General features: G+C 40.6%; 1 protein-coding gene and 1 long non-coding RNA gene across 3 annotated transcripts in view; one reads left to right on the top strand and one right to left on the bottom strand.

Moving 5' to 3' along the window:
- The window catches only part of LOC148157171 (uncharacterized), a 48,276-nt gene extending 29,348 nt beyond the window's left edge, over nucleotides 1-18,928 (bottom strand). Inside the window, exon 1 of the long non-coding RNA XR_015764512.1 lies at nucleotides 18,909-18,928. This is a non-coding gene — a long non-coding RNA (uncharacterized LOC148157171). The remainder of the gene's footprint in view (nucleotides 1-18,908) is intronic.
- The window catches only part of gabra2b (gamma-aminobutyric acid type A receptor subunit alpha2b), a 35,407-nt gene continuing 12,772 nt past the window's right edge, over nucleotides 5,284-27,918 (top strand). The window contains exons 1-6 of one of the 2 annotated variants that reach the window (XM_015012488.2): nucleotides 5,284-5,962; nucleotides 6,438-6,531; nucleotides 8,466-8,563; nucleotides 16,900-16,967; nucleotides 24,696-24,916; nucleotides 26,879-26,961. In XM_015012488.2, the coding sequence (XP_014867974.1) occupies nucleotides 6,461-6,531; nucleotides 8,466-8,563; nucleotides 16,900-16,967; nucleotides 24,696-24,916; nucleotides 26,879-26,961 (541 nt within the window). In that variant the 5' untranslated portion in view covers nucleotides 5,284-5,962; nucleotides 6,438-6,460. Of the gene's footprint in view, nucleotides 5,963-6,102; nucleotides 6,532-8,465; nucleotides 8,564-16,899; nucleotides 16,968-24,695; nucleotides 24,917-26,878; nucleotides 26,962-27,918 lie in introns of those variants that run through there. The other variant, XM_088009787.1, reaches the window with a different exon arrangement.

Genomic DNA, 27,918 nt, shown 5'->3' with positions numbered 1-27,918 from the left:
ACGTGATGCGCTGCCATGTTTGTCCAACAGAGGATGCTGTGTGCCATTATCTACAGTGAGTCATGTCTCACCACATGGGCTTTTAGCATGCTAACCTCTGCTTCAAAGGGGCAGTATTATGTTTTCCAGCCACAGAGTGACACTGTGTAGCACAGTTATATAACTATGTTGCCTTCAGTTGTTATAAAAATGCTATATATATGAAATATGATTAAACGTTTGACTTTTTAATTTAACTCCTTGAAATTGGGCCCCTGTCTCTTTAAGAAGCTCCTGCTCTTTCTGAAACTCTGCCCTCAGGAAGTCATCACAACATGGTTCCTCTAATAACCCTTTAAGAAAGTTTTTTTTTACCAGCGTTTTACTGAGACATATCTCTTACTATGAGCTCAGCTGATGCTCAGTTCCATCAGATATTTGCTAATTGCTGCTGGCTAGTCTGAAGGAGCAGAGGAGGGCTGCTCTGTGAAGCTGGGAAACTGCAGCTCTGTGGAGGAGCTTCACCCTCAAAGGCAAAGCTAGGTTCCCCTATACGTTTTGAACAACTGAATGGTTGCCATGGAGATTAAAGGATTTAACATGATGTAAAGTTAATTTTACATAATACTGCTCCTTTACAGCTCAGCTAATCGTAAACCAGCACCTTCGGGTAAATTATTTTTTTCTACATCACGACAAAAACCGTTTTAATCAACAATCCAGCTGTGTATGTTGCCATTTTTGATGACGACAACATTGTTGAGTTGCTCTTTTCCCCAACTCCACAGCTCAGCAGTCAAAATTTTCCCTGGCTCAGCCTAAATTTTATAGCTCTCTGCCAGGAATCCTTCCTGTTTACTGGTTCCCAGTCCATTAAATCAGAGCCGGGCGGGGGGGAAGGGAGAGGTAATGAACTTCGTCAATGCCAGCAATCAAACTGATTAGTAGCTCTCACTTGTTCTTTCATGAATCAAAACAAGGATGAAATTCTTTACATATTGTACTCTTACTCATATAAAGTGTGCAACTAAATCCAAGGTACAAAAAAACGGTAATGTAAAAATCTCAAATTTAGATATACAGCTTATTTGCCTGTTGCTCTCCATTGATCCGATCAGCAAACATCACCAGTTAAAGAGATGCGCTCACGGCCGTCGACGCGCTGAGCATGATGCAACGTCTCGCAACGAGCAGCACCGCTGTAACCCAAAGGGCGAAGAGGCCGCAGTAAAAAGGAAAAGGAAATATGCATGCACATGCGGCTTAATAAGATTCCTGCTTTGCTTTTGACAAACTGCCTAAGTGCCTCTGTTGCTGAGATGACCTGCATCACTCACCGCCTGACGCACAGGTATGGATTTATGCTGGGGAGATTAAGGGAGCAACCTACAAGCTGACGGATGGCAAAAGGGAGGCAGTAACTCTTGAGTGGCGGCCTGTTCTCATCTGATGCCTCACACCGACAAGTTCCTGCAGGTCAAATCTCGGCTGGAGTCTTTCAATCTGTTTGGAGGTTGTGTGTTTGGCCCATGGTACTCTGGCTTCCTCCAAAAGTCCAAAAACATGCATAATAGGTTCATTGAGTTATCCTTACCGGGCTGGCAGTAATTGGCTTTACAAAAGTAAAGCGGTAATAAGAGCATAAATGTAGACAACACGCCAAATTTGGCAACTATGCATGTTTTTTCAATGAAAAGATTATGCGTTGTTTCGAAACGTATCAAAACGGCGATATGTATCTATACAGCTGTTTCGATCCTGATAAATGGTAGCATCGCCACTCGGCTGTTTTGATACGGCCGGCTTTTTCTGACATATCGAAACACCTCTTACACATCGCATGAGTCACGTGATCAACACCCGGGTACTGCTCGCGAAAACGACAAAGAAGACGACAGGAAATAGCAGGAGGATAATGGTGCACACCACTTTTAAGATTTGTTTTTGCATATAAATGCTGGAAATTACACTCATTTCCTTCCTCTGCATACCTATATGCTACTTTTTGGTTGATCTATCCCATAAAATACAAATTAAAAATTTGAAGTTTTCAATTCTAACATGACAAGTTATAATATTTTATGTCAAACTGATCAGTATGTCAAAGAAACAGCTGGTATAATCTGACATGGTTTAATTTGAAAAATACATTTGTACCTTTGTTTAACAGTAGCTCCATTTCCAGTGACAATATAATTGTGCAAATTGGAATTAGGAAGATAAATTTGCTTAGTGGAAACATGCCAATTAAAAAAAAAAACATGTAAAATGTTTTTGGGCTAGGATGAGGTGGTATTTCAGCCATATCAAAGCACTTTTCTCATCACACAAGTCTTGGCTCAACACCCTGATGTTACTACTGGCGGAAACAACGAAGAAGGCGACAGGAAGTGGTAGGAGGATGATGGTTTGTTTTTGATTTTTGGACAATGTGCAGCTGGCTCCAGCAGAGCGCTCATAGCACCGCAAAGTTCATCAAAGGTTGTGGGTCGTTCTAACATGTTGAATCCATAACTCTTCTGTAAAATGGCTGACTACATTTTCTTCTTCAACTACTGGGTACAACTAATCTGGAATTCACATAACTAAAGATATCATTAAATAATTATCAATTATTATAACGACTGTTAATACACTTTTGAGAGAACCTCACTTCAAAAATTGTGTGATAGTTTCTTACACTTGTCCAACTGATTTTAGTAAAAGAAATTACATGTCATGACATAGTTTGTTTTGTAAAAACTAGACCCTAAATTATTAACTTAAACTTTCCTATGTAAGCATTGCAAAGTGAAGGAATTTGTCAAAAGAATGCATGAAGGCACGTACAAGTTCCTGAATAATGAACTTCCAAATCCTGAAGGAGATGACATAAATCAACAATAACAACCAAAATCAGTTAAAGACTATTTTCTAAAGATAATTGGACCTTTTGTGTTCTGTTTTTTGTTTGTTCTGGTTTGTTTTTTGTGTTTTATAACAGAGGTGAGCCAGAGGAATACACGGTGGAGCTGTAAACACTGCAACTATAATAGGTGTCAAAAAAAAAAAGAGTTGTTTCCATCACAATTTACAGGCCTAGCAACATGGTGACAAGAGGGCCATCCATCCACTCTGTCTCCCACACACACACACACACACACACACACACACACACACACACACACACACACACACACACACACACACACACACACACACACACACACACACACACACACACGCGCGTTCAACGTTTGTGTTGCTATCTTTGTGGGGACTTTCCATTGACTTCCATTCATTTCTACAGCCTAAACCTTACCCTTATCCTAACCCTAACCATTACATAGCTGACCTTAACCCTATACAAAACTCAATTCACACCTGGGTCCTAAATCTGACCCTTGACCCAAAAACAGTGTTTCCCCTTGTGGGAACCAGGCTTCGATCCCACAAGGAGCAGTGGGTCCCCACACCGTAGTGTCAAGAAAATGGACCCCATAAAGCAGGGGTGTCAAAGTCAAATGGACGGAGGGCCAAATAAAAAATTTAGCTACAAGCCGAGGGCCGGACTGATCGAATGTTCATTGAAATTTTTTTAAATGACTCATATAGTCTAGTGAACCTAATTGAACCTACTGAAAACCTAACAAATATATTCCAATATGATCAGATAAATAAAGCAATATTTTCTTATGGCTCTGTCAGTAATCTTTAATTTTCAACAGACACAACTGAAATATTTTTAAAATATAATTGGATTGAAATACAATAAAATAAAGTGCCACATATGTCAGAGTCAAGGCATTTAGATGTGTCGCCGGCGAATTACGGTACTGCAAATTTAGATGTGTCGCCGGCGACACATCTAAATTTGCAGTACCGTAATTCCGCCACACGTAGCGCTAAGTGGAAAAATTCCAACGGTTTCTGAAAGGGGAGACGTTGCACTTTCCAGCAAGTATCGGGTTAATACGGTAACTTCGCAGCTGCAGCTGCAGAGAGTGTAATTAATCCGGGGGGCACTCGTTTAATAGACGGTATATTTCGGCAATAACTTGGTGGATATTGAAAGTTCCGGTTGTTATGGATACATGGGTAAGTACATAATCTCACAGAACATTTAAAGAACTGCTTACAGTTCAAATAAGGAAGATATTTTTTTTCAGACGGGGTGCCGGCTTGCTGCGGTCTGCGGGCCGGTTCTAATAATAAATCAAGATCATCCCAGGGGCCGCAAAAAACCTTCTCGCGGGCCGGATGTGGCCCGCGGGCCTTGACTCTGACATATGTGCCATAAAGTATTATAAACGCATGCATGCACGCATACAAACACACACACACACACACACGCACACACGTGCACACACACACACACACACACACACACACAGGTGCTAAAACACGGGTACTTTGAAAAAAAAAACAATATATATTTGAAGCTTTAATAAAACTGTCAATCGAATCAATACTTTCTTGGCAATATTATATTTGACTGTTTTAGTTTTGAATTTCAGTAGCTGCATTTCCATTCACCACATAATTGCGCAATTTGACATTTTGAAAATAAATTTGCTTAATGGAAACATTTGAAAAAACTCATTTTTTGCTAAAAAGTTTTGGCTCTAGGATGAAGGGATTTTCTGGACATAGGATTATTCTGCATAATTGCAGTGGAAGCATTTTGTTTGCATCATGAGTCACAGGATGTTGCTACTGGCAGAAACCACAAAGAAGAAGGCAACAGGAAGTGGTTAACTTTGACTTATTGCGTGATTAAACATATTCACGGGTGGATTTTAATTGCGTTTCTTATAATGGAAACACCACAACTGTGAAATTGTGTTCTTCTGACATTAGCAGAATGTTGACAAAGTTTTACGCACATTTGTAACAAAAACACTGCCTTTCAGTTCATGAGCAATATACCGCTCTGTTTATTTATTGTAGTCATTGTAAAAAAAAAACAAAAAAAAACATTTTGAAACTGGAAACATAAATACTCCAAACTATGTCTCAGTTTCAAATCTTTTTTTAAATTCTCATTTTGAAATTGTTTTTTCTTTTGAACAAATGGTATGGCCACAATTTAGCTCCACAAAAACTGCAAGTTTTGTAGTTTTGGCTGTCAAGAATCTGAAAAGTTTGTCCAATTTTTTTATTTGCAAAACAGTTCAGACTCAGACAAGTTGAACTGAGAGCACAGTTCTCTCTGGCTTCTGTTCTCTTGCTCAAAAAGAGCATGCCCACAGCATGATGGTGCCACCACCATGTGGGGATAGTATGATAAAATTATAATAACTTATACATTCATTTTCTGGGGGTGCCACCGTGAGCTAGATACACGTGCAGGCCACACTTTTTAGATTTTTGTTTCCATTGAATACCCACGCAAAACAACACACTGAAGACAGTCTAATCGTGTGTAGTTCTCCTCGAGTGCTAAGCCATCATGCCTCTGTGTTGGGCATCACATGTGCGTGCGTTCAGACACGCAACATTCCTCTGTATTGGCTTCATCGGGCTGCCTTTAGGACCCAGGTTGTCTCCTTTGTAGTTGTTCGGAGGCGATGAGGGGAGACCGAGATGCGCTTCTTCTCCTATCACGATTCGCATCGCGGCTGAGCGAGCCGAGCCGAGCCGAACCGAACCGAGCTGAACGGGTCAGCTTAAAGCCAGGACCCCCTCCAGCACCTGCTCGTCCTCCCTTCTTTTCCTCTTAATTGCTCTCCATTAAAAGGCTGTTTTTTAATTTTTTTTTATTTAATAGTATTTATTAATCGAAAGCCTATATTTTTCCGGTTAATTTCGGTAGAGTATGAGACGCAGAGCATCATCTGAGGAGCATTCCTCTTGTTGCCTTGGACCATGAATTATCCATGCTGCCAGCTGCGTTCCTGTGACAAGTCTCATGCGAACGGAGGACAACAGCGGTAAATTCCTGTTAACTTTTCTGCGCATCTTTTGACGTTTCCAGCGGCAGCAGGTACTTCTTCCACTTGAGGTGAGTCTGCACTCCCCCCCCCCCCCACCACCACCTTCCCTTCCTCTCTATTCATGTTTTTCCCATTTAGACGCGTTAAATTGCATTATTTAAAATTTTCACCGATGGAAACGCAAAGGAGCGTGGGAGAAACGCTCCAAACATCACCCATGTCTCTCGTTTTTCTCCCGTTTCCTTCCCGTATATGTGTAATGGGTTTTTATCGACCTAATTAGGGACGCGGTGTAATGAGTGACGCGATGTGATGTTGGATTTATGCTAACTGGCTGAGTGAGCGCGTGGGACGTGCCACTGAATACTAATTACAGTCAGATGCCGTCTCTTGCCTCTCTTTTTTTTTTCTCCCCCACCGTTTCTGTTTATTTATTTATATATTTATGTGATGCCCGCCTAAGAGGGATTCCCCCAGAAATACTAGGGCTTCGTCTTTACATTGTTGTGGGTCTCGGTAACCCGGAGCTCCCGCTCTTCCCAGCGGCTGTCGGCGGAGAAGCAGCGATGTGGAGCAAGGAGGGCACGTCTTCACTCGTCTTCTGCCTGCTGGTGCTCACGGCTCTCTGGGAAAGCAGGTGAGTGGTTTTTAGCAACGGGAGACGCCTCGACACACACACACACACGCACACACTGACACGTTGTATGTGGGGAGCTCTTTGTTTATCTGTCCAGGTGGACTCTAGCTATCATTGGACCCCCCACCCTTTCCTTTCCCTTCTGTGACCACCAATAATGAGGGCAGTTTCAGCCATGGTCGTAAACTGTAAACTAAAGGGCACGCGGGAAATTAAATAAAACGCAGCTGGGCTTTCCTACATTGCTGGCATGAGCAGTTCTCAGCTCAACCTGTCCTAATTGGGTCTTTTCATTAAAAAAAAAAAAAAATCCAGTCGAACCCATTGGTTCAGCCGAATGACCTCTTCCCTAAAAAGCCCTCTCACTATCCATACATCTGTGAGGTTTTTTTTCAGCAATGTATGTATCAAAGTATATTTCCAATACAGGATCGAACAAAATGCGGACTTTTTTTTAAGTCTGTATTGCTATGCAAGTTTATTTGCATAGCAACATTTCAACAGCAAGGCAGTTCGAATTAGTGACATCTTACAGTCACTATTTATGAAATGATCAATAAACATTGGAATTTGTCAAATGCCACCTCAAAATCATCATGCAGATAAACTTTGAATATGTTCCAGTTACTACGAATCAAAGGCAGCTCTAATCAGGTGGGTTGTTGTAGCCTTGATCTAAAGGGACTCTGTGTTGCAGCCGATGTTTCACGGATTATGAAGATCACCACATATTAGCCTTTCTTCCACTGCATGTCCTACTGTCCTGTTTTCAAGAGAAACGATAAACTTAGACATGATCTAGTTACGTTTATTTAATGTGAATTACTAGCAGTCGCACTGATTGTGGCAGGTTTCATATTGTACTAAATAACTACTTCTCAGTGTGAACCACTCTAGTTGAAACGATGGTGACAATATGTTGCTGCTGCTGCTTTAACCATATTTCCAGCTGTTGTCAATAAGTATCGAAGTCGCTAACGGTTTATTTTGTTGTGGCAGCTTTCTGAATTATTGAGTAAGCTATTCTAAGGATGTGCTCCTTAATATATTGTACCTGACCTTTGACCCAACGACCAAGCAGTTTTTGTGCATGTGACGTCACGTTGCAACATGTCTGTGTTGAGGGTCTATATCGACCCTTTCTCATATGTCAATCAAGGAAAACCTATTTTGAGATATATATCGCTATTGTTTTATTGCCCAGCTCAAATCCTAACAATATAAGGTAAACAAAAACGCTTTGACACTTAGAATATGAGGTTATATATCATCTATATGTTTATTCAGAACACAAGACTGCTGTATTTTTTATGACTATGGTGATGTGACTCTGTTAAAGAACAAACTAGATATTGTTTATTACTTCATGAATAGGTTCATTTTTCTTATTTAAATGTGAATACAAAATAGGCCTATAGAAACACAGACACATAAAAAAGAGAAAAAGGCAACATAACTTTAGTTAAAGACAAAGAAATAAACATTTCCAAGCTGTAGCGGAGGAAATAACTCCAGCTCAGACGAAACTCGGTTTATTAAAGTTGTGTAGATAAAAAGCCCAGATGTAAACAGTTATTAATATTGCATACTTTCACAATAACCAATAACCCGAGGCTGCTCCAGCAGAGCTGTCTGTGCCGGTGATTAAGCTAAGATTTAATGTGGGACCCAATCTGAAGTCATTTACCATGAATCTCTGCCCTGATTGCATTTGCATATCCGGCTGTGTTTCTGGCTCCGAGGTCACATGGCTCTCGAATGTCTTGAACTGGGTCAGCCATGATGGGGAAACAACGTCTATTTGTGCATCTTGCGTTGGCATGCGCGGGGAGTCGCTACCAGACAGCAGGGAGGAAACCCAGAGCAGACCTGAGTCTAAAAAAAGTTTTGAATTGGTTGTTGTCTCACGGTCCTGTTATGTGTCTGCTGCCTAGATCGGTGAACGCCGTGTCGGAGAACATCACCCTGTTCACGCTCATCCTGGACAGACTGCTGGATGGATACGACAACCGTCTCCGGCCGGGTCTGGGAGGTGAGGAGACGCAGTGTGTGTGCACAAACGGAGCCGGGTGGGCTCTGCTATCCGACGCTACGATTGTTCTTACACAACCGCACGCGTCTCCCGTTTTTAATGGCTGAGAGCTCGTTCGCAGTGAGAACACTTCATTTAACGTCAGCCTTCATAGCACCAACAACCTTTGGCAGCAGTCCCCTCAAGAATACACCAATAAACACTCTGCGTCCGCGGTGCTCAGATTATACAACAGCCAGTCCACTTCCTGGAGAAGTGGACGCATCAAAGCCCACGAATGGATAAATCATTTCATCATAGCTTTTTTTTTTTAAAGTCGATTTCACAGAACCAGATAAATATATGATAAAACAATCAAGTTTATTTGCCTGGCACATTTCAGCAACAAGGCATTTCAATGTGCTTTACATAAAAACTTTTTTAAAATGTCATAAAACATCATACAGTCAAAATCATCTATACACATGAAATATGTTGGTCAGTGTTTCATGTCTTATGTTTCAAATGCAAATCTAAACAGCTGGGTTTTTAAGCTTCATTTAAAATAACTCAGTGTTTCAGCAGGTTCACAGTTTTCCTGAAGTTTCTTCCAGATAAATGTTTTTTATTACACAAGTCAGTTTGTTTTTGGGTCATGATGTATGATGTGTTTTGAAATAGACAAACTCTTGTAGTATATACATTAAAAAAACATTTCAATATTGATACTAAAGTATAATATTCCATAGATTATTTTAGGCAGTTTTGATCTTTCGCACATTTTGTCAAGCACAAATTTCACTTTACTTTATTGGGATTTTATGCAAAATGTAAATATAAATGTTGCGGATGCCTAACATTACCGCCTCCTGTGAAACACGGGGGGTGGCAGCATCATGCTGTGGAGATGCTTTTCTTTAACAGAGACAGAGCAACTGGCGGTCATTTTAACAGCATGTTTTAACATAATAATTGTCTAGTTTTCATTTGTTGTAAAACATTTTAGTTTTAGTCATTCTATATTAGCTTTAACTTGGATTTCATTTAGTTTAATTTGAAGAAAAAAAAAGTCATTTATTAAAACTGATTGATGATGAACAATATTAAGACTGGGTTTAGGCTCTCCTTATAGCAGGACATTAATCCTAAACATCTAGCTATCTAAGTGGTTTATAAGTATATTTATGCTCAATGGCTCAGTCAAAGTACAGATCCTGATCCAGTTGAGAATCTACATCCAAACTAATCCAAAACACTGGGCTCTACAAACTGCTCCCTCAAGCAGAATATAATCGCACGTCACCTCTTTTCAGATTTTTACTTAAACAATTGATCTTTTTCCTTTGTGTTGGTCTGTAGCATAAAATACCAATTAAATCAATTTAAATCTGTGGTTGTGAAAAAGTTCAAACAGACTTGGCCAAGGTAACGCCTTTAATTTTTTAGGTTTCTCCTCTTCTAGGGCTGCGTTCACCCTGCAGCCTGAAGTGACCCAATTCCGATTTTTTTTTTTTTTGTCAAATTGGATTTTTTTACTGTGGCCGTTCACACTTAAAAACAAATGCGACCTGTATGTGTTCTGCAGTGTGAACGGGCAAGCGATCTGAAAGTGTTCCGCATGCGCAGTAGAGGACACAATAGCGTCAGCGTTCTCAGTGTTTTACCACCCACCATAAAAAGAAGAAGTGCTCAGTGTTTGCAGAAGTAAATATGGATGCTAACGGTGGAGCAAAGCTTACATATTTGAAGTTAATGTCTGACCGGAACAGCATATAAACAACTTAATCAGCATTTTTGTCCGTCGTGGTTGTTGTTTTTCTTCCCTCTTGCGAGTATCAGGACGCAGAATAGTGACGTTTGTGGAGTATCAGTGACGTTCAGGTCAGATGAACGCGACCTGGACGTTAGGTCAGATTTGAATTGGATACGTATCGAATACTCAAGTGGCCTTGGTCGCATTCGAAAAGAATCTGTGCTGTTCAGACTGTCATGAAAAGATCGGATACAGGTCGCATTACGTAAAAAGAAAAATTGGAACTGGGTCACTTCAGGCTGCAGTGTGAACACAGCCTAAGCCTTCTGCTATATTGTAATATATTAAGCACAATATGCTTGAAAGTTTGAATTTCCACGTTCTACATCTCGGCATCTCGTTTTCCCCCTCCCTCAGGATTTGGTGCGTTTTGAATTTCCAGTTCCTGGGGCCATAAGTCCATCCCAGGCACTGCCATATGGGAGAGAGACCTCCTTTAGCTCAGCCTGTTTAGCTGGCTGCTGCCACATTAGCTGCTGAACAGAAAAAGCTGAAATGTTTGTGTTTGAACACTGTGGTGACATTCTATTTAATTATACATTTTTCACTTTTATTATGAATAATTTCTTTAAAAGAAGCAAAACTTGCATTTGAGGAATCTCATGAATCAACATTGGCAGAATTTAGGGATCTGAAAATCAACATTAATAAATTTCTATTATTTTTTTTCTGTTGAATTTATTACTAAAATTAATCCTAATTGCTGAAAGCCAGATGACAAGAAAAATTTTAAAAAATGTAGTCAGTTTCAGAATTTTGCATACATTTCCTTAGCATTAAACTGAATTTTAGACTTAAGTTTTAGATCAGATGTTTCCTTCTTTAAGCTTCTCACAGTAAATAGTAGGAATTTCAGCCCATTCCTCCTGATAGAACAGGTAAAGAAATCAGGTTTGTAGGTCACTTTGCTCACACACCTTTGAAATCAGGACTTCCTGATGGCTACTGAAACATTCACTCCAGTATTTCTATGTAAAGGTTTTTCCTCATGATACCAGTCCCTTTTTAAAACAAAATAATGTTTTTAAGCATTCATGTTTTCTTCTTTTCTCATCAAATGTACAAACTTTGAACTTTGGTTCTAGTCTATCAGACTGAATTTGCACATTTCTCACCAAAAACATGCTCATCTCTGGGACAGAGTCAGAGCAGAGTGATGGTCGGATATCCTCAGTGTTTATATTTTCATGTAAATATTTTAACCGAATAATCTGGGAGATTCAGACGTCTTTAAATTGTATCTGAGGATGAACTGGATCTGGTTTCTCTGTACGACATCTTCATTGATTTCTTTAGATTTTTCCCACATGAGGTATGCAGTGTGTTTGATGAAATATTGTGAATTTATCAGAAGCTTAATAAGAGACGACGTCATTGTATAAAGTCACAGCAGTATTAGCAAACCTGGAAAAATAAGAAATCAGAAAATTATCTTGTCATTTATAAAACAGGAAGTTTAGCCTGGTTTGATCTCAGACAGTCGAGGATAAAAAGGTTGTGTCTTTTTACACAGGAGATATAAACATTTGGTTGCAACTGCAGCTCTGATGAAGAGATCATCTGGAATCCGACGCGTCATCTAAAAGCATGGAAACGTAGATCAGATGTTTTTCTTTTTACCCCTTACCTCATTAAATCCCACCGGAAACTAAATCCTGCAATACTCTGCATGTACCGCTGTATTGCACGCATTAACGTACAAAGGCACGACACCGGGGAAGCAGCTTTTACAAACCGAGTTTAGGAAAGGAACACAACTTGACATCAGATGCAGTTTTCCACGCGGTAAACACTTTAGATCCGTCTGTGGCATCTGTGGGGAAAACGTGTTAACGCTCCACCGAACTTTGGTTTGCAAGGCCAGGAAAAGAGGCCAAACGCAGCTGCCTGCGCGTGCTCACTCGAACACGAAAGGTAGACGGGCTTGGAGACAGTTTTTACATTTCAAGTAACGTGAGAGAGACTTAAAAACCAAATCCCTAGGTCTAGTGAGGATCGGGAAACATTGAGATATTTATTGAAGGCAGCAGCTTCTCCCCTGGAGTGATTTTTAATTTTGTTCAGTTAAAAAATGTTTTCCATTTCCATCAATTAAAAATTATTTTTAGCTGGAGCTGATGGGGGTAGAAAAAAGGAGAATGAAATCTGATAATTTACAAAATGGTGTTTTTTTTTTTCAGTTTGCATTTCTGATGTAAGTTTTTCCTTTGTGGTGTGTTAATCTGTATGCTCCATAGCTGAGACGAATACTTGAAAATCTCTCTAAAACACTTCTATCTGTCTGTATTTATATTTCATATTTCTAGCTCAGAAGCTAACATCTTTACTCTTAGATTAGCTGCTTTGCAAACAGCAGCCAATCGTATATCAGGTAGCTTTATGTGTAAGGTATCTTAGCTTACACAAGCTACATTTTAAAATACACACACACACACACACACACACACACACAAACACACATATATATTATTATTATTTTTTTTTTTTTTCTCCACAGAAAAATCAACAAATACAGTGTTATGATTGTTTGGGCCTCACACCTGTTTATGTTTTTGTTGATTTTTATTGACATTAGTGTATTTTTCCAAACACTTTCTTTCACCCCACATGAGTCACGTGATCAAGAACAGGATGTTACTAGATGAAGAAGACAACAGGAAGTAGTAGGAGGATGATGATTCTTGCGTGATTTTAATAGTGTTTCTTATTTAATCGCAAATTGTGTTTTTTTCGACATTAGTGAAATATTGAAAACGTTTTGCAATGGAAACTCAGATTCAGCCAGTGACTCTTTTGGATCGTCCAATCCCATTTACATCATGGCATTATGTCTTTCTCTTAATGGTTTACTTTTCATTGATAACTCTTGATAAAAAAATAAAACAGCTCTGCTTTGTAAAACCTGAATACGTTACAATAATGTACATCATGTATCAAAGATTTCTCCCTGACGAGCTTTAATTATTTTTCTGTAATCTCTGACTAATCATGTCCTCCTATTAAAGCCCAGCACAGTTTGTTTGTTCCCAGTTTGTTTGGCCAAAGAGTTTGAACTTCTGAAATTCAGTCAAGCAGTCCAGCATTTGGTTTTTGCGAATGCTCTCCTTCCTCTGTGTCCAAATTGGCAGGAGCTGAAGCTGACATTTGGATAGTTGCACAGAGGAATGCGCAGTCCCTAACACATGCAGGTTGTGTCTTACCAATTAAACGCGGTTCAGTGAACCCATCTGCACCAAATGATTCAGACTGCATGAAAAGCACATGTCTGGGACTGTTGTGGCTGAATAAATGAACTTTAGGTATTGTCCTTATCCCCACAGATCCTGGAGTCCTCAGGCATTAAATGCACTCTTGATATTTTCAAACAGTAAACATGTTCTTCCCCTCAGGAGATGCTCTTGTTTTCGGTTATCTTCCTCTTGTGGAATGCTGTTTCACCTGAGCTGCCATTTGGTGGTGGATTTGTGTTTTTGATGACTTATCATAATTATAATGTTGTTTGTTTTGTTTTGGGCTTTTGCTTGTATTTCAACGTTGTGATTCCAATTTACCCAGAATCCTCTGCTGTAAAATCTGAACCCTTAGGCTTAATTATTGTTAATTTCTGTAGCTAATTGCATTTTTTTTTTTTGGAACAAATAACTAAAAAGCCTGTCGGGAGAGTGAATTATCGACATCTAACAAACTACCTTTAAAAATTGCATTACTGAGTAATTTTGTTATTTTTAATTGTTGTTTATGCAGCTGATTGGCCGTGAGCACATGTTGAGTTGACTTTTTTTTTTAATTTTGCTTGTAAAGATTGAGGCTAGTAGTTGTTTCTTGTTCTGCATAATGTTGCCCTGTCACCAATCACAGTGCTATAAGATGCTTCAGAGGAGAAACTCCCAGACCGCAATAACCCTACAGCTTTAATGAACTAAAAAGATGGCAGAATAACACCAGCTATTACAAACATGAGTATTTAATAAACCAGAGTATTTTTTTTTGCTGTATTAATTCACAATGAGTGTCATTTCAAGGAAATTTTCAAGAAAGTAAAGTAAAGTAATTCTAATTGATCTTATGGCTTGTTTCCTCTGAGAAGTAAATCTTCAGATTAGGGCTGTTGTAAACGAATATTTTAGTAATCGAGTAATCTATCGATTATTCTTACGATTAATCGAGTAATCGGATAAAAAAAATTTTTTTAAATGAAATATTGGTAAATCTGGCATAATACCGGTGTTACTATCAGATATCAATATCAGTCCAATTTTTCATATTTGAGCATCCCTAACAGTTGCTTTTTTGTAGTTTAGAAAACTAACCTGTAACAATAATAGCTCACTTTCTAAGTAAACCAGAAGAAAAGTTATAGAAAAATCTGAAATTATATTGAATTTAATAACAAAGAGGCAGGCTCACAAATATGCTTATAAAAAATGTCTACAATCCAGCTTTTAGTTTATGTATTCATCTTCAGTGAGTTTAATAGATTAATTAAACTCACCCTGCCACCTAACCTGTCACGCTTTGGGTTTGAAAATACGGGAAATGCCGCCTGGAGTGGGAGGAGAGGGCGAATGAACGAACGTAAGATGGGGTGGAGGGGAGGAAATAGACCAGCGGACTGACGAACCGTTAGACCGGGGGACGAACACGGGGGGAAGCAATACGGGATATTTACGACACCTTCACTGGTCACACTCAGAAACTCATCTACCAGCCATGTACGATGCGCTACGCCACCCGTTTCTTCAGACCGGGATATGAAATTTATTGTGCGGTTCGTCGGTAAAGCTACATTTACACGGTAAGCATCAGCTACTCAGCCGCCCGCCCTGTTCAGTCTATCCGCTCACCTCAGCGCTCTTCCCGCCGTTCGCTTTCAACCAGCAGCCCCGGAGGAGAAATGCTGCCGTACTCCAGGCATTCCCCAGTCATTTTAAGGATGCTTATTGGTTCCCCAAAAACGATAAAAAGTCGGGCATTATCATCAATCAATAAAATCCCCACGGGCCAATCTTGAAGATTGGACTTTATGCCGCTGAGACTTAGCTTTTGTCAACAACTCAGAGGCGGAAGTGAGAGCTCCGCGCAACGCAAATGAAGTCCCGGCCGGAACACGGTGCGCTAACTAATAAAACATAAATTAACGAAGCTTCGAGGCAGGAAAATTTTCCTCGAGGAATTTTAGTAATCGAGGTACTCGAATCATTCGAGGAATCGTTTCAGCCCTACTTCAGATTGACCAGTAGACCGGATGGTTAGAGCAGCAGCAATCTATTTTTAAGAAGTTAAGAGGCAAAACCAGACTGTTTTGGCTGGAATAATTTTACTGAGTTTTGCTAATTAGTTTGAAATAAAGACTGCACAGCAGCACTATCCCTACTAATAGGGCATTGTTTCCACCTCCTTTACGACCAGAGTGGTTCCACTCCAGTCCTATAATTTCCTACCTTTGGATGAGACATGAAGCCTTACTCTAATTTCATGCTTTGACCGTTCACATCAGGTTCCACCGTCTTCAAAACAAGAGCTAAACACACCAAGATGCTTCTTCTAATCTCTCCTTGTAGTTTTTCCAAGTTTCTCACTTTATTGATTCTTGGCGGTGCGCTCATCACAGCCTCAGGCCGCCCTGCAGGGTTAAGACTTTAACTCGGCGCGTTTTTCCAATTCCCTACACGGAGTCCGTCTGTCTGACCTCACCTCTTTGAGGCTGTTTGAGCTCTGCAGGTTCACAGCCACAGACTCTGCTCAGAGCGTATTTTGTAAATGTACTTTTGATTATTTGATTTGATATTCTTCTGATTTTGGTAGTTTTCTCACTTATTATTGTCTGGAAATAGAAGATGTAAAGAATGAACATTGATTGCCCTTATCCAAGCTGCATGTTGGATGTTAGGGTGAAAATGATAATGTTAACGATTGCAATGCTCACCAATAACACAGATCCGATATCAATATCTTTATCGGCTCAGTTATTGAAAAAAATTCTAGATCCATCATGGCAGATATACTCAACTCTAATTCTATGCTTTGTGCTCTGAGTGATGTCAAGCTTTATTATTCATTTTTACATTGTATTTAGAGTGTCTAATTGCACTTTCTGAACCAATAGTTTAATATAATTAGTTGTAATTAAGTCATTTACATATGTTTTGAATTAAAACCCTGTTTACATTGAAATGGAAACATGGAACATTCCCTGTTTTTGGGAAGTACAGTGCTTCCAAATCTAAAACGTTCTTGGCTTTTTCTTTTCTTTTTAGGGAAAACCAACTAAATGTTTCTACTTTCTGCATATAAACAAGTTTCTATTTCTAAAAATGTTTTTCTGCACCTCAGTTTTCCACATTGTGGGAGTCGCACACAAAAGTCTTTTAGAAAATAATAATTTATCTGGTATTTCAGCCAGAGATTATCTAGTAAAAGGGGCCCAGACGGGCTCTTCAGTGACTGTCCGACGAACAAACCGTCTCCTGTTTTGTATATTAATGGTCTGTGAGGCAGGAGAGACGCTGTGGGAGATGACACCGGGGTTTTTCCTCTGATCCAGACAGGGTAACCGAGGTGAAGACCAACATCTTCGTCACCAGCTTTGGACCGGTCTCAGACACCGACATGGTGAGTGCAGATACTCACTGTGATACTTCAGCTGTTGTTGGAGGAGCAGAGTGCTTCTGTTTGCTTTATTTTAGTCATGTAGGCCCTTTTTATCCATTTGCTGTTACATCACTCTGTTTTTTTTCTGAACACACACACACGCACGCATTAGCACACACACCACACACTCACAGATGATACAGAAGCCACACTACGGCACGATGTCTATTCATCTCTAAATTTTCATCTCATACATTATTGAGCATCTTGTTGGTATTCAAGTCACTGCTTTCTTTATCCTGCGCCTTCCTGCTTGTTATTCTGAAACACATGGCCACCTTTGCTTCAGCCCCGTTTCTGTTTATCTGCTCCCATTTTCCAGGTGATTGATCAGTCGATTTAGCAATCAGAGAAACTGGATGTGTGGTGAAACTTTTTTCTTCTTCTTCTTACACCATAGATCTCCCGGCCTAAAACAAAACATCTCCTGCATGGAATGAAATGCGTATTAAATCTGCAAACTGTGTGAAAGATTTGTTGCTGCACGGGCGAAGATCCCAGTTCTAAAAATCACCACCCACATGTGATGTACTGTGACTAATTGTCTAAGTGGAGTGCTCAGTCTGCCTAATTGCACCCCTGATGTCTATTTTTCAAAATATATTGCACATGAACAGATGGACAGACGGGCAAACATCTGATAGGAAAACATTCAATAATTTCATTTCACTGGAGGAAGATTTCACTGTGCAGCTCAACTAAAGCCCTAATGAATAAAAATTCATCTCCAGGTATGTTTTAATTAGACCACAGGGGCCTTCACACTCGTTGGCATCAGAAAAAACCTATTGGGTATCCCAGTCAGTTGCTATATATCAAGTGTCTAGAAGCTTTGATTAGTAATTAGGGCTGAACTATTAGTCAGATTAATCATGATGAATCGATTATTGAAGTAATCGTCAACTAATTTTGTAACTGATTAATCGTTAACTGGAGCATACAGACTCAAAAATGGCCATTTGCTGAAAGAACAAAACACTCAGTTAAAATTCTACAAAAAACATGCATCCTTTTTTCATTTAAGGTAAATAAAACCTTTTAATTATGAGTATGTTCCACCCAGAAATGGCAGTGGTTGGAAAAGAATGAGGTGATTTGCACCTAAGATAAGCCATGTTGTTGACTGATGAGCACAAAGTGAGCCTAAATGTAAAAGAACTGATCGTAGTGATGAAACTAGCTTTTTGATGCACCTTTAGCCGCAGTAACTCAGAGGAGTCATCGTCTGAGTCTCACAGATGGTCACATGGCAGATGGTCTCACATTTGTCACAAGAATTACTTTGCATAAAGAGGAGTTCATGTTCTGCTCAGGAACTGACAGCAGAAGACAAAACAAGCCCAAATCATCATCCTTCCACCACCACAGTAGACTCAATCAATACATTTCAGACATGCATACTGCTTCATAGATTCATGTAATCCTGTCATGTGAGAAATTAAATCAAAAGAGAAGTAACGTGGGAACCAGATTGCTTTAAGCCAAAAAGAAGAATCTTATTATCAAAGAGGTTATGAGCTTTTCAGTGTTAGCAGTTAGGACTTAAACACAGAGCAGAAAACTGAGGTGAAACCTTTTGCCTGTGTTTGTTTTATGTTTTATTAAAGGGGCAATATTATGTGTTTTCCAGTCACATAATGCCATTTTAGGGCATAGACAAGTAACTATGTTAACTTCAGTTATTAAAATGCTGATTATATCAAATATGACTCAACAGAAATTTTACTGTGTAATTTAATGCCACAAATTGGGCCTCTGTCTCTTTAAAAGCTCTGGCTCTTTCTGAAACTCCACCTTCAGGAAGTCATAGCATGGCTCCTCTAGTGACCCTTTTAAATGTTTTTACCAGCGTTGCTCTGAGAAGTAGCTCCTATAATGAGCTCAGCTGATGCTCAGTTTTACCAGGTGTTTGCTAATTGCTGCTGGCTAGTCTGAAGGAGCAGAGTGGGAGAGGGCTGCTCTGTGAGGCGCTTTTGGTGAGAAAAGCGCCTATGTCCACCCAGGCGTTTTGCGCAGCTGAATGGTTCCCATGGAGATTAAAGGATTTCTCAAACATACATGAAAGAATCAAAGCGACACTACAGGTATGTTTTTGATGAGAGAATAATATCATAACATGATGTGAAGCTCAAAAAAGTCGACTTTATATAATGCTACCCTTTTAAAATATTGTTGGTGTTTTATGAAATTTTAAATCAGGGTCGAAGGAGATCGGCGGCAATAACGAAACCAAACGCTGTTTCTGCTAGAATTAAATGTGCTCGATTTATTTCCCCACAGATTACAGCAAAATAATATGCATCAAACACTGTTACTGCTAGAACAAATATGCTCGATTTATTCCCCACAGAATACAGTACAAAACACTCTATGACTAAACACGTGATGCTCGATTCATTCAAGTTACCAGCGCTTACCTCATGAAACTTGGCCGGAGAGCCTTCGGCCTAGAGATAGAGCGGTAGCATCAACGTAGCTGGGCATTCGAACGCGATCCACAGCAGACTCTGACCCAAACCGCGGGCTTTTTCGTATTTTATCTCTTAATCAAAAGAATGTTCACGTGCAAAGGGGGAGTGGCCATCTCCATCCTTGCAGGCGAGCCATCCAATCAGAGGTAGCCGCTCTCTGACCATGAGCCAATCATGGGCTGAGAGCGTCAACCAGCGGACCAATCAGAGCCCAACCCAAGTCAACCAGAGCCAAGCATGCCCTGTTCACGTGATCCATGTTCAATTTGCATACTAATCTGAGCAGAATAACTTTTATCAGCTAAATAAAGATCAAATTATAAAGAACAATACCCTGAATGAATAATAAAATAATAAATGAATGATTATCAAAGAACATAAAAGATAATAAAAAGATAAAAATACAAAATACCAGATCATTCCACCCCTTGGTCTTTGATAATCACTTTAGTACCAGATCATTCCACCTCTTGGTCTTTGATAATATCCTGAATTAAAGTAACTTTTAAAATGGAATAAAAAGATAATAAAAAGATAAAGGTCTTTGATAATCACTTTAGTCTTGCATCCCGAATTCGCAAAGTAACTTTCATCTTAAGGCTGTGTTATAAATTCTATCAACCAAAGACCTTTTTACTCGTTAACTTTCATCTTAAGGCTGTGTTAAATCGTTCTCTTTGTATGTGGGCATGTATCGTTTTCATGTTACATGCCGTCCATTTTAAAGCTTGTGAGATGTTCCTCAACACCTCGGATGTGGCATTCCACATACTTAGGTCCCATGTCAGTTGTTGCTGGAAGATCTTCGCTGCTTCTTCCTGAGTCATAACTGTCGATGGCATCCAGACCCCTATTTGGTGAACAGCTCTAGCTGCATGTTGTCCGGTGTTGGACAGCATCGTGCGGGTAACCTCGTTATCCACTGCATTGGATACTCCCATCAGTGTTCCAGCTCCACCTAAAATTGTGTCATACCACTCACGTCCTCTCCGTGCACATGAGTCGTCTGTCGGTGTCAGAATGATACTGACACATCGGTCACGCGATTGAATCCGTAATGTACATCCTTTGGTGACAATAGGCATGGGTGACCTTGAATCCTGGCTCCGGTCATGGGTACTGCTTTCCCACCACAGTCGAATCTTAGAGACTGAGCGAAGCGGGACGTCGTCAGCAGTACCATGGCGACCAAGGCACGGCACACGATGACTTCGCAGCCGGTACATCCTCCTCGGCGCCTCCCATGATGGCGGATGTCGTCACCGCCGGTGTCACGGGAGTATGGAGCTGAAATGACAATTAGCACTGCTATAACACAAAATAGAAAAATACTGATTAGTTTTCTTTTAAATAACATTTTGACACAGGCACATTCAACCACTTCTCTTCTCCTAAATATATACAGTTGCATCGTTGCCTTGGGCAATGATTTATGCGGCTTCTGGTGGACCATTTTCCTGTCTCACCCAAACCTTTGCCCCAAGTTTATCTGTGGAGCCAAAACCCCCTTTTCTCCTTACTGTTATCTCAGTGGGTGGAGAGATTTCCTGAACTTCTGACATGTCACATGGTTGCAGTAGCAATTGTGCAATCTTGTCTCCTTTTTGTAATACCAGGGGACTTTCGCCTTGGTGGCGACACACCACACCCAATTCTCCCTGATAATCACTGTCAATAACCCCAGCCTGAATGGTCAATCCTTTTAAGGACAATCCTGACCACGGTAGAATATGTAACCCGAGCCCTGTTTTTACAACTTGAACCTGATTAGGTATTAGGGTCAGGGGTTCCAATGTTCTCAAGTCCAACCCTGCGGAGCCTGGGGTAGCTCTGATAGGAAGTTCTGCCCTTTCATCAAGGTCAGGATACAGGGCTGAATGTCTCCTATCCTTATTCCTACCTTTTTTGCCCTTCTTTTTCTTTTTAACAGTCCGCAGGTGTATTTCCCCTTCTTCAGATGATCCTGATTCTGGATCCGAAATTTCAGCGATGATCTTTTTCTTAAAGGGCCCAACCGACTGTATTTGCCCTACCGACTCAGATCCACGTGCTTCGCTCATGGACTCCTGGACGACGTCGCGGAGACTTTGTGCCAAAGTATGCAGTCCTGGAAATTCAGAATATCTTGTGCAACTTACCTTCAATCCTTTTTTATGGCATTTCTTCTTTAATTCTTCTGTGGGGAGTCCATCTATTTCAGAGTGAGAAACCCCTGCCTGGATCAGTGCTCTCCAGTACGCAGATCTGGGCGGTCCCTGGCCTGGTCTGAGCCCATCCCTGTGTGGGCCACGGGATCCTTGCTGATGGTCATCCCTTCTTCGTGGCTCCTCCCAATTCCCCAGGGCTCCTAACTCCCCTATACGATTCTTAATGTCAGACATGGAAGCACCTGGATCGCCTAGCATCACAGTTAGCATTGCTGCTCGGTAATGGGGGGGTGCAGTACGAATCAGCTGATCCCTCACGGCTTTTGGAACTGCTAAGCTTTGATATTGATCAGCCATGCCCACTACCAACGCATCTCTCACACACAATCGAGTCAAACGCTGTGTACATTCTCTTAGCGTTATCCAATTTCCAGTGATTTCTGGCCAGTCAGTAAACGCGGCGTATTGGTTTTGTATGGCGACCGCCCATACCACAAACAATGATGCTGCATCTGGCAGTTGTCTTACCTCTTGGCGATAATTAGAGTTTATTGCTCCCTCTGTTGACAATCCTGCAAAGGACATCCCATCAACTGCATCTATTTCCACTTGTGAAGCCCCTTCATCCAGCATCCGTGCTAACCACAAATCTGTCGGCTCCCCATTCTGCTGCCGCAGTCTGCGCGTTAAATGTGAGACTTCTTCCTGTGTGTAATCTTCCACAATGGTACGGTAAATGGGGTCAGGCTGAGGAGCCGCCACCATGTCATACACTGCATTTCCCTGACCGTCCACTACAAGTTGCCCCGCATTGTCCCTGCGCTGTTGTCGCACATCCGGCAGGTGTCGTTGTTCCTGCCTCCTGCGACGAACAGGTTTCAGGTCCAGCAGAGGGCGAAGGGGGGTGTTCGGTGTTCCCCCACAAGCATCTTCCCCCTCCTCCCAAATGTAATCTGTTTCATCTCCCGAAAAATTTCCATCCCATTTCTCTGGGTCCCATTCTGCAGTTAAACCAGCAACAAACGCACGAACATTTTTTGGCGAAGGCTGCCGGGGCTTCCTTCTAAGTTTCTGTTGCTTCTTCAGTGCCGCTACCTGAACCACAGTCCTCTCAGCTAACTCAGTCATTTGCTGTAACCGTTTATTTAATAGCTGCACATGTTGCTTATGTGACGATTCTGCAGCTAATGCATCGGCTAAGGCCTGTCTATCTTTCAGCTGCTGTGCCTGAGCTTCCTTATTAATCTCATGCTGCTTTTTCCAAGCGGCTGCGCAAGCCCACATACGCCTTTGCAATCCAGCAACAGGGCTTTTGGCCTCCACCACGATGCTTTGCAAAACAGCTAACAACTCCAGCGGCTCGGCTTCCCGCAGCGCATCTCCCCACGGCTCGGGTCGCCCTCCCCCCTCGCGCAAACACTGCGCTACATCTTGGTGAGGCTGATCCCAGCCAGGGATTATTTCAACTTTCTTCCCAACGTCATACTTACTCTTATTTTTATTCTTTCTCTTAAACATGTTAAACATATTTGCCGCAGTCTCCTTTAAAATCCTGTTCGTGACGCCAAAATGTTTTATGAAATTTTAAATCAGGGTCGAAGGAGATCGGCGGCAATAACGAAACCAAACGCTGTTTCTGCTAGAATTAAATGTGCTCGATTTATTTCCCCACAGATTACAGCAAAATAATATGCATCAAACACTGTTACTGCTAGAACAAATATGCTCGATTTATTCCCCACAGAATACAGTACAAAACACTCTATGACTAAACACGTGATGCTCGATTCATTCAAGTTACCAGCGCTTACCTCATGAAACTTGGCCGGAGAGCCTTCGGCCTAGAGATAGAGCGGTAGCATCAACGTAGCTGGGCATTCGAACGCGATCCACAGCAGACTCTGACCCAAACCGCGGGCTTTTTCGTATTTTATCTCTTAATCAAAAGAATGTTCACGTGCAAAGGGGGAGTGGCCATCTCCATCCTTGCAGGCGAGCCATCCAATCAGAGGTAGCCGCTCTCTGACCATGAGCCAATCATGGGCTGAGAGCGTCAACCAGCGGACCAATCAGAGCCCAACCCAAGTCAACCAGAGCCAAGCATGCCCTGTTCACGTGATCCATGTTCAATTTGCATACTAATCTGAGCAGAATAACTTTTATCAGCTAAATAAAGATCAAATTATAAAGAACAATACCCTGAATGAATAATAAAATAATAAATGAATGATTATCAAAGAACATAAAAGATAATAAAAAGATAAAAATACAAAATACCAGATCAGTTGGATTTTTATTAATTGAAACTTTGCTCAAATATTTGAAAATTACCATCATTTTGTGACCAACTTGGAGCCAAAAGTTTTAAACCAACCATTCACCAATTCGTACCTGGAGATGTGTAGACCTGCCTGCTCATGTTCTACAGTTTTCATTAGTAAAAGATTTTTTTTTCTGTGATAGGGGACAAAAACGGGCCCTTATTCTCCTAAATCCGCCCCTGCCTAAGATGACCAAAGATGTAAATGGCAGCTAATCGTCCTGGGTGCTGCTGAGCTACATGAGAATTCAGTCACAGTTTCACCATCCGGAGATCTAAATATTAGAGACTTTTTGATTGTGACGTGAAAAGGAAAAGAGATAAAAACAACTCTGTATCTCTCACTCCCACTCTTGGTTGTGAATCTCACACATACTCGCATTTCATGGTGCTGTGCTGTGCTTTCTGCCCTAAATCCTCTCTTGCGTGTGCGGTTCCTTCTGACAGCTCTGGGTTTTAGGTCAGGGGGTTTGCTCTGGCCGGGAAAACACCAATCCAGGGAATAAGACGGAGAGCGCAGGCCGCACCTTAATGGATCTTTTGTCAAGCAGGGAAAGGTTTCAAAGTGGCAGATGAAGTCAGTTGTGAAGATGCTGCTTGTAGACATCCATAAATCATGAGCGGACTTGTGCACTGTTTTCCTCCGCTATATTTAGCAGGGAAGGGCTTTTTGTTTTCACACAGGAATTAAAAAAGGGGGGAAAAAAACAGGAATATCACTTTTTCACCAATTTGCTTTCCCCATCCTCAGGAGTACACTATAGACGTTTTCTTCCGGCAAAGCTGGAGGGACGAGAGGTTGACGTTTCACGGGCCGATGAACATTTTGCCCTTGAACAACCTGATGGCGAGTAAGATCTGGACTCCTGACACCTTCTTTCACAACGGGAAAAAGTCTGTGGCGCACAACATGACCATGCCCAATAAACTGTTACGGATCAAAGACGACGGGACTCTGCTCTACACCATGAGGTAAAAACAATCTTCATGTTCAAACAAAATGTCAAACACCACTTTTAGGCTTTTTTTTTTTTTAAAGATTTCAGTGCTAAACCAGGACTGGTTCTGATTCTGAATTATAAAACACAGCAAAATAAAATGTTGGGATTTCTGCACCGCATCGTCACGTTATTACATCACTAAAAATGTCTCTTAATTGTTGGGTTTAAACCCCACTATTTATCTTTGCGTCCCTCCAAATCATTGTTGTAATATAGCTGAACTTTAGAAACGTTTCACTGAACTAAAACCGATTGCTTGTGAAAAAAATCTGCACAATACCAGCCAGATCAATATTCATGAAATCCAAGAATTTAATCACAATATGAGATGAAATAATCTTTAAATAGCGATGAAAGGTCAACGCGGCTCTAGAAGTGACTTAGATTCACTTCAAAACATGCAGTATTTTAGCCAAGAGAAGAAAGAAGAGATACAATGAGTTGGTATTATCATAGTCTTTATTCAGCCTTCAGACTGCAGATTTCAGTTACATAAATAAAAAACTTTTTAAGATCTTTGTAAGAACATTAGGTGAATTTAAAGATGTGTTAATGAAGTAATTGTTTTTCAATAACTTAAGAAAGGTAAATATAGTTTCAGAAATTAGGAATAGTGTTGAACATGAACAAGGTTTTTTAAATTGTTTTAAATTAGGAGGACTGAAATCACGGTTTATACCCAGTTTCTACAGAGAATGGAGAAATGTATTGTCTCAAAGAAAAGGATATTGTTCTGTTCCTGCAGCTTGTTCTTGATCCATATTCTGGCCAGAACGTTATCCTGGTGTGTGAGAACCATCGTTCTAGTGGTCACTACAATGACAAATGGTACATTGGAAGATAAATGTACAAAAACATTCCTAAAGTTCAGCACCAGCTCTTCTGAAGTATAAAATGTTTTATTCTTAAATAACTCTGTTTTTGCTCTCTCCACCTCAGGCAAAATGACTAATTTCTCTGTTCTTGTGGTGCGTGTGCAGGCCTTAATTTGTTTTGAACATTTTGACTTGTTTTTGGCCTTCACTAAATACACAGAAAACCGGTTCGTTTGTCAGGCTCAATAACAAACGAACCGTTTATCATACTGTCATAGGTGGGGCCTCTCTCAAGTTTTGAAAATCAACCGACAATTTTAAAATCGAGCCGTGAGAGCCAGGCATTATGGGAAAATGACACAAGTCGGGTTTATTAAAGTATCTTGCACAAGATGAGAGCAAAGACAGAGAGTAAACTCCGACCTACAAACATAGGAAATGTCTTTTATACTCAAGGACAGAAGTGCAAAACTGTTTACAAGATAGACTGTGAGAACTAGCTTCCTGACAAGAAGCTGTGAGAACTGACTGCTCTTTATCTTTCGTAGCTGCAGAAATCCTCAGAGTGGCAAAGAAGAGAAACCTATTTCACATAGACTCTAACGACACAAAAAAAATAAAAACAACATAGCAAAACGCAAAGGTTCAACAGTCATGAGACCTTAGAAAGTAAAGTTAAACACACCATGCAGCCTTTAGCAATTAGCAGCAGTTCAAGTTTGAGACTAAGCTAGCTTTGTTAGCTAACTAACTAGCTAGTTAGTTGAAGCAATAAAACAATTCTTAAATAATTCTAGCTGACCTAAAACAGGACATGTTTAGTCAGACAGTGAGTCACAGTGAATAAAAATATCCTGTTTTAGCTACGTATCGTCATGTGTTGTGCTATAGGCTACAGACAGCAGAGAGTTTAGCCTCTCTGCAGCCTCCTGTTTACTGCTGGTTAAAACACAGACTAATTCTTTCCAATTCAAGGCACTGGAAATGTTTAGTGTCTTGAATGGTGCATGCAGCTTTTTTAGTTTCATTTTTTTTCATTATTTGTTTGTTTATAACCTGTGCTGTTTACTTTTCATGCATTTGCAAATTCTCGTTAACGTTCTGTGAATTGGATGCAGGTTAACAGTGCATGCCGAGTGCCCAATGCATCTGGAGGATTTCCCCATGGACTTTCACTCCTGTCCTCTAAAATTTGGCAGCTGTGAGTAACTCTCATGATGATAGAGCCTGAGGCAACTGCAACTAAGATGCAATCCTTTTGTCTGCCATGCACCTCACTGGTTCTTCGGTCCAAGAGCGGCCTGAGTACCGAGTGAAACTCAAATGCACGGCTCAGCTGGTAGTGACCCTACAAATATCAACAACAGTGCACCAGCGTTAAAAGTTTAAACATAATAGCATCAAAAGGGAAAATGCAGTTTTTTCCCCCTCTAAAATCTTCCAAATATTTTCTTTTGGAGAGCTGAGATCTTTCGTTAGGTGCCATGGCTTCTTTACATTTTTTTATTTATTTATTTTAATTTTTGCTTTAAGCTGTGAAGCTGGTTACAGGAAATGAGGAGATTAATAATTAGCCATTATCAGACATCAGAACTCAGTAGGTCATGTCTGAAGTGCCTTCACGTCTCGAATAAATGAAATGCATGATTAGCATTCATGTGATGACTTACAGTAAAAAGTTTTTTATCGCGTTTTCTTAACGCAGTCAAACAAGAACAGGAAACGTCAACAGGGTTTTGATTCAAAGCTTATGCTTCAAACGGGCAGTATTATGTTTTCAGTAACATTCTATATATATTCAATTTGACTTAACAGAAATCTGACTTTGGAAATAACGCCTTAAAATTGGGCCTATGTCTCTTTAAGAAACTCTGGCTCTTTCTGAACCTCCGCCTTCGGGAAGTCATCATACCTCTATTGTTAACCCTTTAACGTTTTTACCAGCGTTTCACTGAGAAGTAGCTCCTGTAATGAGCTCAGCAGACACACAGTTCCACCAAGTGTTTGCTAATTGCTGCTGGCTAGTCTGAAGGAGCAGAGTGGGGGGAGTCGCTGGGGAGGCGGAAGCTTGAAAACTGCAGCTGTGAGGAGGAGCTTCATCCTCAAAGGTGGGTAGAGGTCCCACAAAAAGTTTTACCCAGCTAAATGGTTGCCATGG

The sequence above is a fragment of the Poecilia mexicana genome, unplaced genomic scaffold (genome assembly GCF_051168715.1).
Source record: "Poecilia mexicana isolate PSO_F unplaced genomic scaffold, ASM5116871v1 scaffold_10, whole genome shotgun sequence".
In the NCBI taxonomy this organism is placed as follows: Eukaryota; Metazoa; Chordata; class Actinopteri; order Cyprinodontiformes; family Poeciliidae; genus Poecilia; species Poecilia mexicana.
The sequence above is the reverse complement of the archived record's forward strand: the minus strand, read 5'-3'. Positions and strand labels throughout refer to the sequence as shown.